Source organism: Poromitra crassiceps, assembly GCF_964638095.1.
Source record: "Poromitra crassiceps genome assembly, chromosome: 4".
Classification (NCBI taxonomy): Eukaryota; Metazoa; Chordata; class Actinopteri; order Beryciformes; family Melamphaidae; genus Poromitra; species Poromitra crassiceps.
The window spans coordinates 28,089,448-28,105,677 of NC_139626.1; the positions used below are offsets into that span (position 1 = coordinate 28,089,448).

Sequence of the window (16,230 nt, forward strand, 5' to 3'; positions counted from 1 at the left end):
GTAGTTTGCCCCCCCTGGGTTAGGGGTAGGGCTGTGAGGGGTTGGGGCTGTGAGGGTTTAGGGCTGTGACTGGGTTAGGGCAGTGAGGGTTTAGGGCTGTGACTGGGTTAGGGCTGTGAGGGGTTAGGGCTGTGACTGGGTTAGGGCAGTGAGGGTTTAGGGCTGTGACTGGGTTAGGGCTGTGAGGGGTTAGGGCTGTGACTGGGTTAGGGCAGTGAGGGTTTAGGGCTGTGACTGGGTTAGGGCAGTGACTGGGTTAGGGCAGTGAGGGTTTAGGGCTGTGACTGGGTTAGGGCAGTGAGGGTTTAGGGCTGTGACTGGGTTAGGGCAGTGAGGGTTTAGGGCTGTGACTGGGTTAGGGTAGTGAGGGTTTAGGGCTGTGACTGGGTTAGGGCTGTGAGGGGTTAGGGCTGTGACTGGGTTAGGGCTGTGAGGGGTTAGGGCTGTGACTGGGTTAGGGCTGTGAGGGGTTAGGGCTGTGACTGGGTTAGGGCTGTGAGGGGTTAGGGCTGTGACTGGGTTAGGGCTGTGAGGGGTTAGGGGTAGGGTTGTGAAGGGTTAGGGCTGTGAGGGGTTAGGGGTAGGGCTGTGACTGGGTTAGGGCTGTGAGGGGTTAGGGGTAGGGCTGTGAGGGGTTCGAGCGGGGTGAGGGGTGGAAATATTGCCACGCAACTGCCGGGGGAAAGTTAATGGAATGCAATGATAGGCATGAAAAGCCTTTCACTATCTGGGGGGGGCTGTTCTTAATGGAGAAGTTTGTCACACTAGCTGAGTTTCCATCCAAGTTTTCTTTTCTCCTTCACATGATTATGTATCAAATTAAAAACGCTAAATGGAAACAGCAAAACGTCACAAAAAAGCTTTTTATGCTCATTTTAAGTGGAAAGGCTTTTGACATTGATGAGGCATGACTGTTTCAGTCTCATTGCACAACGGTCCAAACTGCTTTTATTTGGACATCCTGAAATATTATGTGTCCACCAAAATGTCCTAGCGCTCTCATTGCCATGTCCCTGGAAGTCTTCTTCATGGGTGCATGGTTATTAAGTTGGTGCCACCGAAGATTGCCAAGTGCCTTCCTTTGTTTTCGTCTTTGGATGAAATCCCACAATATGGCCAACATTAGCTGATACTTAAGAACAATAACAACGTGCCCAAAACTAATCAATTCTTGAAAGTCTATCTCCCTTTTTCCTGCCGCGAATTTGTATTCCATTTTTTTTCTCGTGGCATTTCAAAAGTTTGCGTAAAATTCACGCGACAGTTGGATGGAAACGCAGCGTTCCATTTTGAACCATCTGCTTGCCCTGACTGCCAAGCTGAGTTTGATTCTTATCATGTCTGATGACGACAGGTGCTTCAGATCTCACGGCAACATGAAGAGGTTAATCACAGCTAAAGCGTACCTAACGGCAACACACATACGATGAGCTCAAGTGAGGTGTAACATGGATGAGATCAATGTTGAGGTGTAACAGCTGTGAAAAGCACAACAGCAAAAATAAGCAGCCTCCCTTTGCAGCCAGGAATCCTTTAAGACCCCCCCCCCCACTCCATTTGTCCGTCTGCCTTCACATCACGAACCCACCTCCAACATCTCCACCTCCAACCCCTCCACCTCCAACCCCTCCACGGTGTCTGAAGCCCAGTTCACACCGATGACTCGCAATGCAATGGAAAAAAAACGCAGACCCGTCTCATCTCAAGTCCAGGCATTTCAAAGGTAGCCAGAGTTGCAGCAGAGCATTGCAAGCGGTTGCAAGTTTCAACTCGTTGCGTTGCGAATAATTGGTGTGAACTGGGCTTTAAAGGAATAATGCAGGTATTCATGCACTGATTGTGACGCTTGCTCAGTTTCTACATGCAGCGATGAAAGATTCAATTGACTGTGCCACTGCAGGAGTTAGAGAGTGGAAAGTGAGAGGCATCTACCAGCATCTACCCGCCACAGTCAGACTTTCCCTACGCTGGATCTAGGAGCTTCCAAACTGGGATTCTTGACAGCGTCTTGTTTGACATGAGCTCCATGATGTGGTCCTGTGCAGGTGGAGGGGCGGGAGGAGTACTTACGACTGACAGGCGAAGGCCATCCCACAGATGGGGAGGCAGCGAAACACGCCCTCCCAGCGCACCAAACTGACCTGCCCCAGCCACCAGCCACTGAGCAGCCCGTGTTTGAACGAGGACAGCACCATCTGAGGGGAGGGAGGGGGAGGGAGGGAGGGGAGTTACGGACCAAACCAAACGAAGACAACTGGGAGGGGGGGGGGGGGGGGGGGCCCATGCTGAGGGCTGGCGGACAGATAATGAAAGTAATGAATGAGGTAGGAGAGAAAACCAGAGAGAACAATACAGAGAGAGACATGACAGGAGACCCCATACAGAACACAAACCTGCCACGGCTAAAAAAAAGACAAGTCGTGAAGGTGAGATACAATAAAAACAGGAGGGAAATAATAAATGAAATCAAAATCACAGGCATATGAAGTGAAGGTAACTGTGAAAACTACCACACGGCTCTGCAGCCAGCAAGTGCACATCCCGTCTCCAGCCGCTTCCCCTCCCACACCCGGGCCACTCAGCCTCCCACACCCACACCCGGGACACTCAGCCTCCCACACCCACACCCGGGACACTCAGCCTCCCACACCCGGGCCACTCAGCCTCCCACACCCACACCCGGGCCACTCAGCCTCCCACACCCACACCCGGGCCACTCAGCCTCCCACACCCACACCCGGGCCACTCAGCCTCCCACACCCACACCCGGGACACTCAGCCTCCCACACCCGGGCCACTCAGCCTCCCACACCCGGGCCACTCAGCCTCCCACACCCACACCCGGGACACTCAGCCTCCCACACCCACACCCGGGCCACTCAGCCTCCCACACCCACACCCGGGACACTCAGCCTCCCACACCCACACCCGGGCCACTCAGCCTGGGTCTGCGGCACAGATGATGAGTGCTGGTGGTGGTAGGGGGTCAGCTGGACAGTAAGGCCAAGCAGAGCCAACAAAGATGACACTTTCTCTAGACTGTCTGTATTACACCCCTCTGCCTTAATGCTACTGCCACTGAAGACACACACACACACACACACACACACACACACACACACACACACACACACACACACACACACACACACACACACACACACACACACACACACACACACACACACACACACACACACACACACACACCTGTATTAAAGTGATGTGTAGCTTTGGAAGGATCTTGGATTGTGTAGCCTCCTGGCCTTTATATAGAGAGGGGGGGTGGATGGGAGACAGAATTCTGACAAAGCAGGTTCTGCAAATAATTTACAGACTGTTTTCACGGAACTGTGTTGCTAGGGAACAATTTAAAACCTTGCTTATTAGCTGTCAGTCAGTATTAGCAGACACTGCAACAGGAAGTAAGCTAGGGGCAATCTAGAATGTTTAAGTTGTCAAGTTTTTTTAAAGAGACGGTTTGTCTCTAAAAAAAAAAAAGATTATAAAATAAATAAACTATTAAATATATATATTTTTTTAAATGCACCAGTGTCCGAAATTCCTTTCTCCTCCAACCAGATTTTGGTGTTGCAACCATAAAGAAAGCGAGTCACACAACCACCATTTTTTCTTTTTACATTTATAGATATTATCAGACTCTGCTTTGTCCACGTTCATTTGTGTGTTCGTGAAGTGTGATTTTTCAACCTGTTCTGCCACACAATGACAGTGAATAGGGGGAGAGCGAGAGAGAGAGAGAGTTACAATTTACCAATAGTCTCTATGGGAGCAACAGCTAACAAAATAGCTGATTTTGCGGTTGTATCATGTCCAGTAAGCTACACAACCCTAGGTTCTCATGAAGCATAACATCACTTTAAAGGTGAAAAATGGGGAATGAGTGGGAGGACTGGGAGGAAACCTCAGGTGGGTGGGGGTGACTGGGTGGCGGGGGGGGGGGGGGGGGGGGGGCAGTACCTTCCGCACCCCCTGCCCCCACTGCCCTTCCTGGGGTGTTATTGCGGGGTGCGGCCTCCAGGGTTTACTTACGGGTGGCAGCAGAAGGTTGTGGCGATAATGGGCAGGCACTGAATGACGCCCTTGAGCCGCCACAGGTGAACCCGCTCCACCCAGGAGCCCGAGACTATGCCGTAGCGCAGAGAGGACAACACTATCTACAGCGCCACCGCCAGGCGGCAGCAGCAACCACAGACAGACAAATGTGGTGCGATGTGGAGAGGGGAGGAAGGAGACACGTCACTGTTAGAGGGTTAGAGGTCTGGTCTGGACCGGGCCGGGCCGGGTCGAGCCGTGCCAGGCCTGGTACTAAAGCCAAACACACACACACGCCACATGCTATGGGACTAGAAGTCAGATCAGAGGTTGGTCAGAGAGATCGAAAACACAAGTCACACAACTGAACCAAAACTCTGCACATGCATATTTAAAGAGCATGGTGCATGTTTTTAATTAATTTACATTTTGGACTTATGATTAGTATGTAAATACCCCCAAACATTTTTTTTTCTTTTTTACAGGCCCCCAGGGCAGAAATATGGAGAAAATGTGGCATTCTAAATGGGTGTTCAACACCTGTGACATGACATCACAGGTGTATAGTTCCATTTCAGGAACAGTGCCCCCTGCAGTTTACAAAAATAAGTCTAAATGCAGCTACCGGTATATGTGATTGAACCCCCCCATAATCTCATTGCTACATACTAGTGATGCGCGGGTCACCCAGAACCCGCTGGGTCCCGCGGGCTGGCCCGCCCCGCAGGCGGTCTGGGTTAGCAAATTATGAAAATATCGCGGGTCCGGGCGGGGCAGGCTCAGAACGTGACAAAGAAACATTATTAATTAATTTAGAGCAGTGAAACACGCAGAGTAACCCTTTATTAAGACGTGAACTCTCTCTCACACGCAGCCTACACACAATCAGACAGCGAGTCTGAAGCCGACTACAGCAGTCCACCTGCTGCACTCTCTATAGCCTACATGGTGGAGTAAAGAAGTGCTTCAAATGAGGTAGCCTCTGTGCTCTCAAAACAAACATTTTGGAAGGATTATTCGCTGTCATTATTATTTGAAGTGTCCATAAAACGAATGCCACCGCAGATTTTCTCTGTGGACCCGACTGTGATCTATTTGTCAACTTTACTGCAACGTGACCAATTGAGAGCACATGAGGTCATTAAAAGAAATGGGAAAGAATAAGAACTGTTTCTGTAGCCTACCTCTACCTGCTACCTCCATTTAAATTAATTGGATTAATTGAGGAAAGACAGATAATAGCTGAGTTTGGCACACGTACGTGTGTGTGTGTGTGTGTGTGTGTGTGTGTGTGTGTGTGTGTGTGTGTGTGTGTGTGTGTGTACAGTATGTGTGTGTGTGTGTGTGTGTGTGTGTGTGTGTGTGTGTGTGTGTGTGTGTGTGTGTGTGTGTGTGTCTGTGTGGAGAGAAAGAGAGAGAGGGTGGGGGGAGGGACAGAGTTTGGACACCTTGGAGAGCTCTGCTGTGCTGTGTAATATGTCCGGAGACATATTACATTAAATTGGCCGTTTGCGGCTGGGTTGGGCATTTTCAGATATTCTAACGGGCCGGGTGGTGCGGTCTGGCTCCAATGACGGGTTGGGTTGGTGTTAGAAAACCCCAAACCGCGCATCACTACTACATACCACTCCCACATATTAATGCAATGTGGTCTCCAACCTGCACCATGCTCATTAACAATGAGGAGCAAGAAGTGTTGGTAAGAAACAGGAAGTGAACACGGACTGCATGATAACACTTAACAAAAGAATGTTAAGCAACCTCACAGCAAAATAATACATTTTCAAATGACAGTGGAAGGCTGGGTAAGCTGCATTGCAGGCTAGAAGACCTGTTTGAATATTAAAGGAACAGCTCACCCTAAAATCAGAAAAAAATGTTTTCCCTCTCACCTGTAGTGCTATTTATCCATCTATATCGTTTTGTGTTAGTTGACTGAGTTTTGGAGATATCGGCACGATTCAGCAGTAGAGATGGCCGCCTTCTATCCAATACAATGGCACTCGGCTTGTAGTGCTCGAAGCACCAAGAAAATACATTTGAAAAACTCAACAGCATTGTCTCTTTCCAGAAATCATGACAGTTACTCAAGATAATGCACAGACTTTGTTGTGAGCAGTTTCATGTAGGAACTATTTTCTTTTGTAGGAACTAGCTAGCAGCTAGCGGGTGTAGTTCGGTCAAAAGAAAATAGTTTCTCCATGAAACTGCTCATAACAAGGTCTGTGGATTATCTTGAGTAATATAGATTAATAAATAGCACTGCAGGTGAGAGGGCAAATATGTATTTTGGATTTTAGGATGAGCTGTTCCTTTAAGTCTTCAGATGTGCTTTTTGGAGAAGAGGCAACAGCAAACAGGCTTTAGAGTTAAAAAAAAAAAAAAAAAAAAAAGGCAACATAAAAAATAATTAATCTATAAAAGCTTGACATTCCAAAAAAAATCTAAATCCAAAATGCAGTGAGGAAAATTACCTCCTATGACCAGGAAACTGAATGAAATGAAAATTGATAATCTCACCCTGGTAGATCTGCTCAGTCAAGACACACCAGTCCTGAATTGAACTCTCTATGTAGTAGGACTCAATGTTTTGACATTACCTAATCAATTTGCCAACTAAATAAATGTTGTGATCTTGTTAACCTTGACTATTTCCAATTGCAGTGGGAACATTTCAATGAAATGACATATTTCAATGTTGCAGAATTCTGATTGTTAACTGTGCAAAGTCAAATCATGACATACATGACTAACTGTGCTGCCCTACTATGGAGCCAATAGAGCCTTTTGACCATGGTGGATCTGGAGTGTCAAGCTTTACAAGCAAACAGCTGAGGGACAAACCATGTTACCTACACCTGCTTAATGGATTCATTGATTAGCTGATCGTCAGAAATTAAACGACAACTATTTTGATAATCGATTAATCTTTTGGTTTGTTTGTTGGTTTGTTTTTTAAGGGGGGAAAAGTCACAATTCTCTGATTCCAGCTTCTTAAATGTGAATATTTAATATCTAACTGACATCACTATTGTTAACACAAAACAAAGAACACTGAGTTCTGACTAAATGTTCATTTATTTTTGGCCAGCGCAAGCGGGCCTGCCCTATATCTGGCTTTGTCCAGTCCAATTTGCGTGCCGATTTGAGTGCCGATGCTCGTGAACGCTTTATCGCGCTGGTTTCTTGTAAAGTGTATCACTCAATACAAGAAAAAATAAACAAAGGCTTTTATAGAAGCGAAAGCCAAACGCATAGTAGACTCAGTGTTATTATGCTTAAAGGAATGACTGGGCTATCAACACAGCAAGCATTTACGTTAGCCCTAGTTAGCTTAACGTTAGCGGGTCGATTTTGGAATTAAACTTTAAGACACAAAAACCTTGACGTTTCATTTCAGGTAAAGCCTGAGGGTTTTCATATGGTTTACGCCGGCTCTGGGAGAATGAAGTGCTTTGAATTTGGGTATGTTAGTCTCAACAAGGGGCTCGTTGCAGAGCGGGGAGTGCTACAACAGCCCGCAGCCTGCAGCCACTACTGCTGCTTGCTGGACTAGGACTAGGTCAGGACTGGACTAGGACTAGGTCAGGACTGGACTAGGACTAGGTCAGGACTGGACTAGAACTAGGTCAGAACTGGACTAGGACTAGGTCAGGACTGGACTAGAACTAGGTCAGGACTGGACTAGGACTAGGTCAGGACTGGACTATAACTAGGTCAGGACTGGACTAGGACTTGCGACCAGCGGCCAGCTCAGACTTTCCCCCTCATCTCGGAACCCTTGCGGAACATGTATTACAAATTGCAATAGAGTTGTTATTACGGGTGGGACGATACATCGATCAATGATCCAATAGCATCGATGCACAGTGAAAACATTGATATAAATCGCCATGACGCCATAAGAAATAAACATTCGTTTTATTATTTTATTTTGAAACTCCAGTCTGCATTGACCATTTCCGCCCGAGCGCACCTCTTTCCGCATACAAACAATGCGAGCGCCGTGGCAAGCATGCAAGAAAAAGAGCGAGAGGATATTCGCACTCCTCTCGGATATAAATCAACGCATATCGATCGCAGCCCCCAGAGTCAAATTGTATCGAAATTGTAACGTGGCAGATTTTGTGATATGGGCAAATATCGCAATATTGTCTATTGAATCAATATAATAACGTATCGTGATCAAACTTTGGATTGCCACCCCCTAGTTATCGTCTGAAACTGTGAAGAACAGCCACACCGGCGGCCATGGAGGCGACACATTTTGCCTCTAGGCTGCAACACCAGGCACAGCAGATTGACATCATGAGCGTGACAACAAGCTGCGCTCATGGCTGCGCTTCCAAGGCAAAACATAGCAGAGTTGGCTTCGTATTATCGGCTAAAATTTCATTATCGGAATAACAAACAATAACGTAAAATGGCCCATATATATCGCGGATCGATATAATATCGTGCATCCCTACTCATTGACATGTTTCACCATTTTCTGACATTCCAGAGCCTCTGGTGGTGTGTGCAGTATGTGGGCGGGCTCACCGTGAACATGAAGAGCGTGTAGAAGACGAGGGCCATGGCGGAGAAGGACTGGATGGAGGACATCATGTTCCTCTGCAGACTGAGAGGCAGCACGATGAACAGGGACACGGCGATCAGCAGCAGCACCCGGAAACTGCCAGTCACCTACAGGATGGTGTGACACGATTATACAAACAATATAAACTGCCAGTCACCTTTACAGGACGGTGTGTGACACGATCATACAAACAATATAAACTGCCAGTCACCTTTACAGGACACTGTGTGACACGATCATACAAACAATATAAACTGCCAGTCACCTTTACAGGACGGTGTGTGACACGATTATACAAACAATATAAACTGCCAGTCACCTTTACAGGACGGTGTGTGACACGATTATACAAACAATATAAACTGCCAGTCACCTTTACAGGACGGTGTGTGACACAATTATACAAACAATATAAACTGCCAGTCACCTTTACAGGACGGTGTGTGACACGATTATACAAACAATATAAACTGCCAGTCACCTTTACAGGACGGTGTGTGACACGATTATACAAACAATATAAACTGCCAGTCACCTTTACAGGACGGTGTGTGACACAATTATACAAACAATATAAACTGCCAGTCACCTTTACAGGACGGTGTGTGACACGATTATACAAACAATATAAACTGCCAGTCACCTTTACAGGACGGTGTGTGACACGATTATACAAACAATATAAACTGCCAGTCACCTTTACAGGACGGTGTGTGACACGATCATACAAACAATATAAACTGCCAGTCACCTTTACAGGACGGTGTGTGACACATTTATACAAACAATATAAACTGCCAGTCACCTTTACAGGACGGTGTGTGACACGATTATACAAACAATATAAACTGCCAGTCACCTTTACAGGACGGTGTGTGACACGATTATACAAACAATATAAACTGCCAGTCACCTTTACAGGACGGTGTGTGACACAATTATACAAACAATATAAACTGCCAGTCACCTTTACAGGACGGTGTGTGACACGATTATACAAACAATATAAACTGCCAGTCACCTTTACAGGACGGTGTGTGACACAATTATACAAACAATATAAACTGCCAGTCACCTTTACAGGACGGTGTGTGACACGATTATACAAACAATATAAACTGCCAGTCACCTTTACAGGACGGTGTGTGACACGATCATACAAACAATATAAACTGCCAGTCACCTTTACAGGACGGTGTGTGACACGATCATACAAACAACCGGCACTGGGACTGGCAGGATAAATCTGGGTGGGGAAAGTTAAAAGGCAGCGCTTGCCCCTCCTCATTACCACCACTGAGGTGCCCTTGAGCAAGGCCCTTAACCCCAACCGCTCCAATGGAGCTGCTCAGTGGCCAGCAGATCAGACTGTGGTTGTACTGGTCAACTTCCAGGTATGAATGTGAATGTGAACAGAGCCCTACTGAAAAAGAGAGCATTGCGCTCAGTGAGACTCCCTCTCTATAAATAAATATTTAAAAAATGCCAGTCACCCTTACAGGATGGTGTGACACGATAGGCTTAATCAGCATTGTAGGAACTCGTATGGCAATGGCTTGAAATTTGTAATGGGCATTTATATGTACAGTAACAGTTCCACACTCCAGCTTTAAAAATCGCAATAAAAGTATTAATAACAATAAGGAAAATGGTCAAAAATGGAAGAAAAAACTGTGGCAAAGTAATAAACTAACTACTGTAACAGTGAAAAATAAGTTTAAATAAGGCTGCAACGGACAAGTAACTTAATATGACCTGGTCATTTTAGCGTTAGAAAATATTCGGAGTGATGCACATTTCATAAGGAAAGATCTCAGACCTGTAAACCCAACAGCTGAGCGAAGAAATTCGAGCCCAGATCAGCGATGACAACGTAGAAGGCAATACAGGTTCCCAACATCAAACCTATCATACTGCAGGAATAAAGAGAGAGATGGGATAACAAGATCGATGAAATTCACTACATTTCTTTTGGCGAGGGTTGCACAATTATACACAAAATTATAGCTTTAATTATTGTGCTAAACCTTGCGATCATTCACAAGTCTAAATCGTGATTAATAGTCTCCATGATTCTTTTATTTTACACGTGTGCTCTTATTAGGGATGTCAACGGTTAACCGTTAATCGATTAACCGTCGCTAACGTCGTTGTTCGGTTATTGCTGTCGGTCTATCAGTTAATATAAAAAATAAATAAAAATAATAATAATATATGGAATAATGGTTAATAATATGGTTAATGGTTAATAATATGGAATAATTGGTTTGTTTAAGTTTTTATGCTGCAAAAGACAGTAGGCCTAATGTGAAAAAATCAAAAGAAATAACAGATTGTTGTTGTTGTAATGTTTACATAAACAGGAAATAAAGCTCTCAAAAATATATTTCCTTGTCATCCATATAAGAGCCAGAATGATTTTGGAATGATTACCTGATCAAAATGTGGCAATAAACTTATAAATTTCAGCAAAGCCAACAAAAAATAAAGGCATAATTCTAACACAAAAAGCATTAACATTTCAGCATCTGAATAGACACGCCTTGTTTGGGCATGAGCTCATTGAGTAAATAGACAAAAAAAATATATATATATTAATATTAAAAAATTATGAATTAACCGATAGGTTAATCGATTATTAGCGTCGGTTAATCGAAAGTGAAATTAACCGAAAATTGACATCCCTAGCTCTTATAGTTACATCTAGACAATTCAAACTAAAACAGGTACTCTAAATCAGTGGTCCCCAACCACTGGGCCGCGGACCGGTACCGGGCCGCAATGCATTTGGTACCGGGCCGCGAGCCGGTCCACTTTTTTTTTCTTTTTTTTTTTATAAACATAGGCTATAATATTATAGGCTGTGTGTGGTAGTTTCAAGTTGACATTTATTTATGTTTGTAGTTAAAACAAAAACATAAATACTGTATAGGCTACATACAGTACAACACAAAAGGCTGTTATTTACCCTTTGTCGCCAATGTATCTACCGGTCCTTGGCACAAAAAAGGTTGGGAACCCCCGCTCTAAATTACATGAACTGAATTTAATGTTTCAATACTGCAAAGTCTATGGTTATTCCTTAAGAACATTTAAAGACCCTGGAAACCAAAATCCACAAAAACCTTCTATGTAATTTAGGGTCTTATGTGAGTAATTATAAGCCTCAAAAGGTTTGAGACATTAGTTTCAACCCAAATCCTAAATATGACCATTTCAATATTTAATTTTTTTTGTGAGGCAGCTTTGAATTGGGCGATGTGGAACTGCTTAAAATCCCCTCCCCGCCTTCCCCGGTTACGTCACCAGGGGGAGCCAATCAGTGACGTAGCTTGCAGCAAAACCTTCGTGCCCCGGCAGCACGGGCAGCACCCCCTCAGTCTGCCTCTTTATCGAGTCCTGACTAGTCCTTAGCCTTTTATAGCTATGCTACGATTCATCCATCCATCTATCTATCTATCTATCTATCTATCTATCTATCTATAAAACATCTTCCCCTCATCATGTCTCATCATGTTTGTGCCGTCCCTGGGTGCATGTCAAACACGGGACCTCGTATTTCGATGTTCCATCTGCCGGGGATTTGGGAAACCAGTGGACCACATTTCTGGTCAGCCGTGGTGGAGTCCGCCAAAAGTTCAGCCGCAAATTTGGCTGGTGGCTTATTAGCATAGGTTCCTGTGGTATGATTAACTCAAAATGCATATTTATTTTGGGTTTCCAGGGTCTTTAAATCACAATATATACACTTATGCATGAACATTACGCAGCTCTACTTCATGCTCATGTTTTCTTACAGAGTGATGTGTGCTTTGAATAAACCGAGAAACTCACCTCGTCTCCACCAGTGCTTTTCCTGGTTTCCCATAAGCATGGAAGGCTGCAAACAAACAGGTGATATCAGTGTGAACTGCAACATTTGGACAAATAGACGGCAGTTTGGCGAGATAAAACTCATCAAAACTGACCTAGGCTTGAACTATTCCTATCTAGCTTTCATAGTACACTCACTGTTTGCATCTATAGGCACAGTACAGTAGCGTCAAGTCCAGTGTTTAGTAGTATCACAGTTAGGGCTGTGAATCTTCACTGGCCTCACAATTCGATTCGATTACGATTCAGAGGGCTACGATTCGATTCGATTACGATTATCGATGCATCTCGATGCATCTTCAATCGATGCATCACTTTTTTCCCCAATACATGATTTATTTTTTCTCACTTTCTTTTTTCTCACTGTGTGGCTACTTTTAAAATAAAAGTGCATTTGGAATTGCATTGTATTATGATCCAAATAAACAACTGCATGTACTTCAATTATATTTTATTCGATTACGCAGAATCGTGTCCATTGGCACTCAATGGACACATTGAGTGCCAGCCGTTTTTTCAATCCTGTAGGTAAGTTGTGCCAGGTTTTTTTTTGAGGATTCTGGCTCATTTTACAAGAGCAGAGGATTCTTTTCTGTTAAGACTTCGTGAACACCAATCATCTAAAAAGAACTAATAGAATGTGTGCTTTCTCTGTCTAAAAGAGTTAGTTTGCAGAGTTAGTAGTTATGTAGATATTAGCCGTTGAGTACAGCATGGTTTCAGAGATTTTCAGAGAGTTTAGAGATAAATGGATTTTTAGAACCACCTCACGTGCCTGTGATTATGGGTGCCCTTGGGCAAGTCTGTATACTGTATTGTGTGTGTGTGTGTGTGTGTGTGTGTGTGTGTGTGTGTGTGTGTGTGTGTGTGTGTGTGTGTGTGTGTGTGTGTGTGTTCGCGCGTTGCTCCGCGGCTCTGAGAGGAAGAGATCTCTGTCCGTTCTTTGCCCCCACAGCGTGTCTGTCTCCCACTCTGTGTGCTCTCTCTCTCTCTCTCTCTCTCTCTCTCTCTCTCTCTCTCTCTCTCTCTCTCTCTCTCTCTCTCTCTCTCTCTCTCTCTCTCTCTCTCTCTCTCTCTCTCTCTCTCTCTCTCTCTCTCTCTCTCTTCTCTCTCTCTTCTCTCTCCTCTCTCTCTCCTCTCTCTCTCTCTCTCTCTCTCTCCTCTCTCTCTCTCTCGGGACTAGAGAGAGAGAGAGAGAGAGAGAGAGTGTGTGTGTGTGTCTCCAAACTCCTCCCTCCGTCTGTGCTGCAGAGGGAGGAGGCTCCGCGGCCGCTCTCGGGCACTCTGGACTGTAAAACTGGCTCGTTCGTTTCTTGAGGTGTCGGCTGAGAGCTTTGAAGAAGCTTTTGCGATTCTGGTCTTATTTATGCGCAAAGGTACTCGAGTGTGTGTGTGTGTGCGCGCGCGCGCGCGTGTGTGTGTGTGTGTGTGTGTGTGTGTGTGTGTGTGTGTGTGTGTGTGTGAAATCGAAAGAGTTTTCGCCCAGCTATTTCCTTGAAAATTAGACTGGCTTTCCAGCGGACCCGTGGCTGTGGCTTTCTCTCTGTCTTGGGAGAGAACTGTCGCCACTTAGTGGTCGGTAAAATAGATTATACACATTCTCTTCCTCCAATATTGATATAGAAGACGTAAAAGGGGTTGATTGATGTCCCACCGTCAAAAAAAAAAAAATGTTTATGTAAGACGAGATATCTCGTCTTTGGCACTCAACGGGTGGATTATGTAAGACGAGATATCTCGTCCATGGCACTCAAGGTGTTAAAAAAGATTTAAAAAAAAATATATATATATTTTTATAATCGATTTTTGATGCAGAATCGTGCACGTCCGCATCGCGATGCATCTTATAATCGATTATTTTTGACACCCCTAATCAGAATGAATTATGTATATGTAATAAAGAAAAATAAAGATTAAATACAAGGAATTTGACTTGGTGTAAGTATGCATGTCATGCTAAGTAACTACCCAGTTCTTCTTCTGTTTATTCCAAACAAACTGCTGCTGCGGGAAACCTAAAACACATCACTTCCTGTGTGCCAGAGGACTTTTCCCAGGAACCAGGTGTTTGCGCACATGTAAAACTTTTAATGACCTGGATACAGGCTGAATCACTAGTGTTATATATCAACCAGTGTTAGAAAGTGAAAAACTGGAATGTATTGACATGTAAATGTCACAAATTACAACTTCAACTCACCCAATCCAGCATAGGTCCTACGTTTGGTGCTGCTGGCTGTGTGGACCAAGAACATGCAGGACTGGTGGGTCATCCATGAACAGAAGAACAACAAGAGAGTCCCCAGCACAATTCCACACTGTGAGGAGAGAGAGGGAGAGTTAGCCAGATAGTTCCATTAACTTGATCTGAAATCTGGAGTATCGGCCTAATCAAAAATTGTACACACACACACACACACACACACACACACACATATATATATATATATATATATATACATACATATAGTAGTGTGCGTGTGCGTGCGCGTGTGTGTGTGTTAATCCTCCCCCTTTGATTTCATGTCCGGGAAGAAAATATAATAACATTTATTACAATTGTTTGCATTGTAAAAAAAAAAAAAAAAGAGAGAGAGAAAGAGAATGAATAAGTTAATGACTAACTAAATAAATTAAAGTGGGGGGTGAGAATGAGAATAAAAGCAGGCAGTCTAGGTAGTTGAATCGCTTGACTCCACTGACTCTACAAAGGGCTTCTCAGACTCAAGAGTATAAATTAGCTAATAAACGAATTTATCTCTCCAACTTCCTTGTACAGTAGAACAATAACAACACACCCCGAGCCAGGATCGGATGCAAACCACACATTTTCATTGAATCGGAGATGCAAATGTGGTGATGACAGCTGTGTGTGCAGTGTATCCACATGTATGTGAAGATAACGGCGCCACTGACAGACACACTCACCTGTTTGAAGCAGAAGGGCATGGTCAACACGCTGACTCCGACGATGCTGTTCACCACGTTCATGATCAGACCCCAGTTGGAAGCAGTCATCTTGAACAGGTAACGAGTTTCAAATAACACGGAGATAAAGGGTGGAACTCAGGTTCGGTGTTGACAGACGGCTTGAACACGACCGATTCTGGGTGTGTTTCTCCTCTTGGATCAATGACGTGGCGCTCTGGGCAAACAGAAACAACCCCTTTTAACACTAATGAATAGTAATAGCACTCGTTTTTGTACAACAGCCAACAGTTAGCAACCAAGCACCGATACCATAATGTCATATTTTAAGTGAATAACGTTACCAGCAGGTTAAAGTAGTATCTATCGTAACGTTGTAGTTTCAAATAACGTAGTGTGGCTAACGTGGTTAACGTTGGTGCAGAAACTCACCCTTTTTCTCCTCCGCCTCGCCGCCCTGGCTGTTTATGTTATCATCGGTAAGTTTGAGACTTTAAACGCTCATTTACCCGCACGAAAATGCATGTTATTGTTCTTAACGTAAATACTATAGCGACAAGTCGATCAAATGTAATAACAAATCCAAAGAGTCGATTTCCTGAACGCGTAACCAGGAAGTATGGCTTGCAGTCGAAGAGGAGGGAGGAGAAGAAGAAAACAGACCGCTAGTTTCAATGCAGTGGAAATGTTTGTGCGCCATCTAGCGGTCAGGCAAGAAACGGGAATTTACATCGTTAGAGACAAAGTAACGCCCTCTTCTGATTTAGCCATACGGACCAAAGCATTTCACCCGC

The 16,230-nt window shown here is 44.5% G+C and overlaps 1 protein-coding gene across 2 annotated transcripts in view; it reads right to left on the reverse strand.

The window, feature by feature from the left end:
• Window positions 1-16,030, reverse strand: part of LOC310775383 (putative sodium-coupled neutral amino acid transporter 10) — a 39,722-nt gene extending 23,692 nt beyond the window's left edge. For both annotated transcript variants that reach the window (XM_083635530.1, XM_083635531.1), the window contains exons 1-7: window positions 15,869-16,030; window positions 15,437-15,653; window positions 14,709-14,826; window positions 12,470-12,515; window positions 10,455-10,548; window positions 8,599-8,742; window positions 4,054-4,178 (exon numbers count right to left, since the gene is read on the reverse strand). In XM_083635530.1, the coding sequence (XP_083491656.1) occupies window positions 4,054-4,178; window positions 8,599-8,742; window positions 10,455-10,548; window positions 12,470-12,515; window positions 14,709-14,826; window positions 15,437-15,526 (617 nt within the window). In that variant the 5' untranslated portion in view covers window positions 15,527-15,653; window positions 15,869-16,030. The remainder of the gene's footprint in view (window positions 1-4,053; window positions 4,179-8,598; window positions 8,743-10,454; window positions 10,549-12,469; window positions 12,516-14,708; window positions 14,827-15,436; window positions 15,654-15,868) is intronic.
• Window positions 16,031-16,230: the final 200 nt, after the last annotated feature.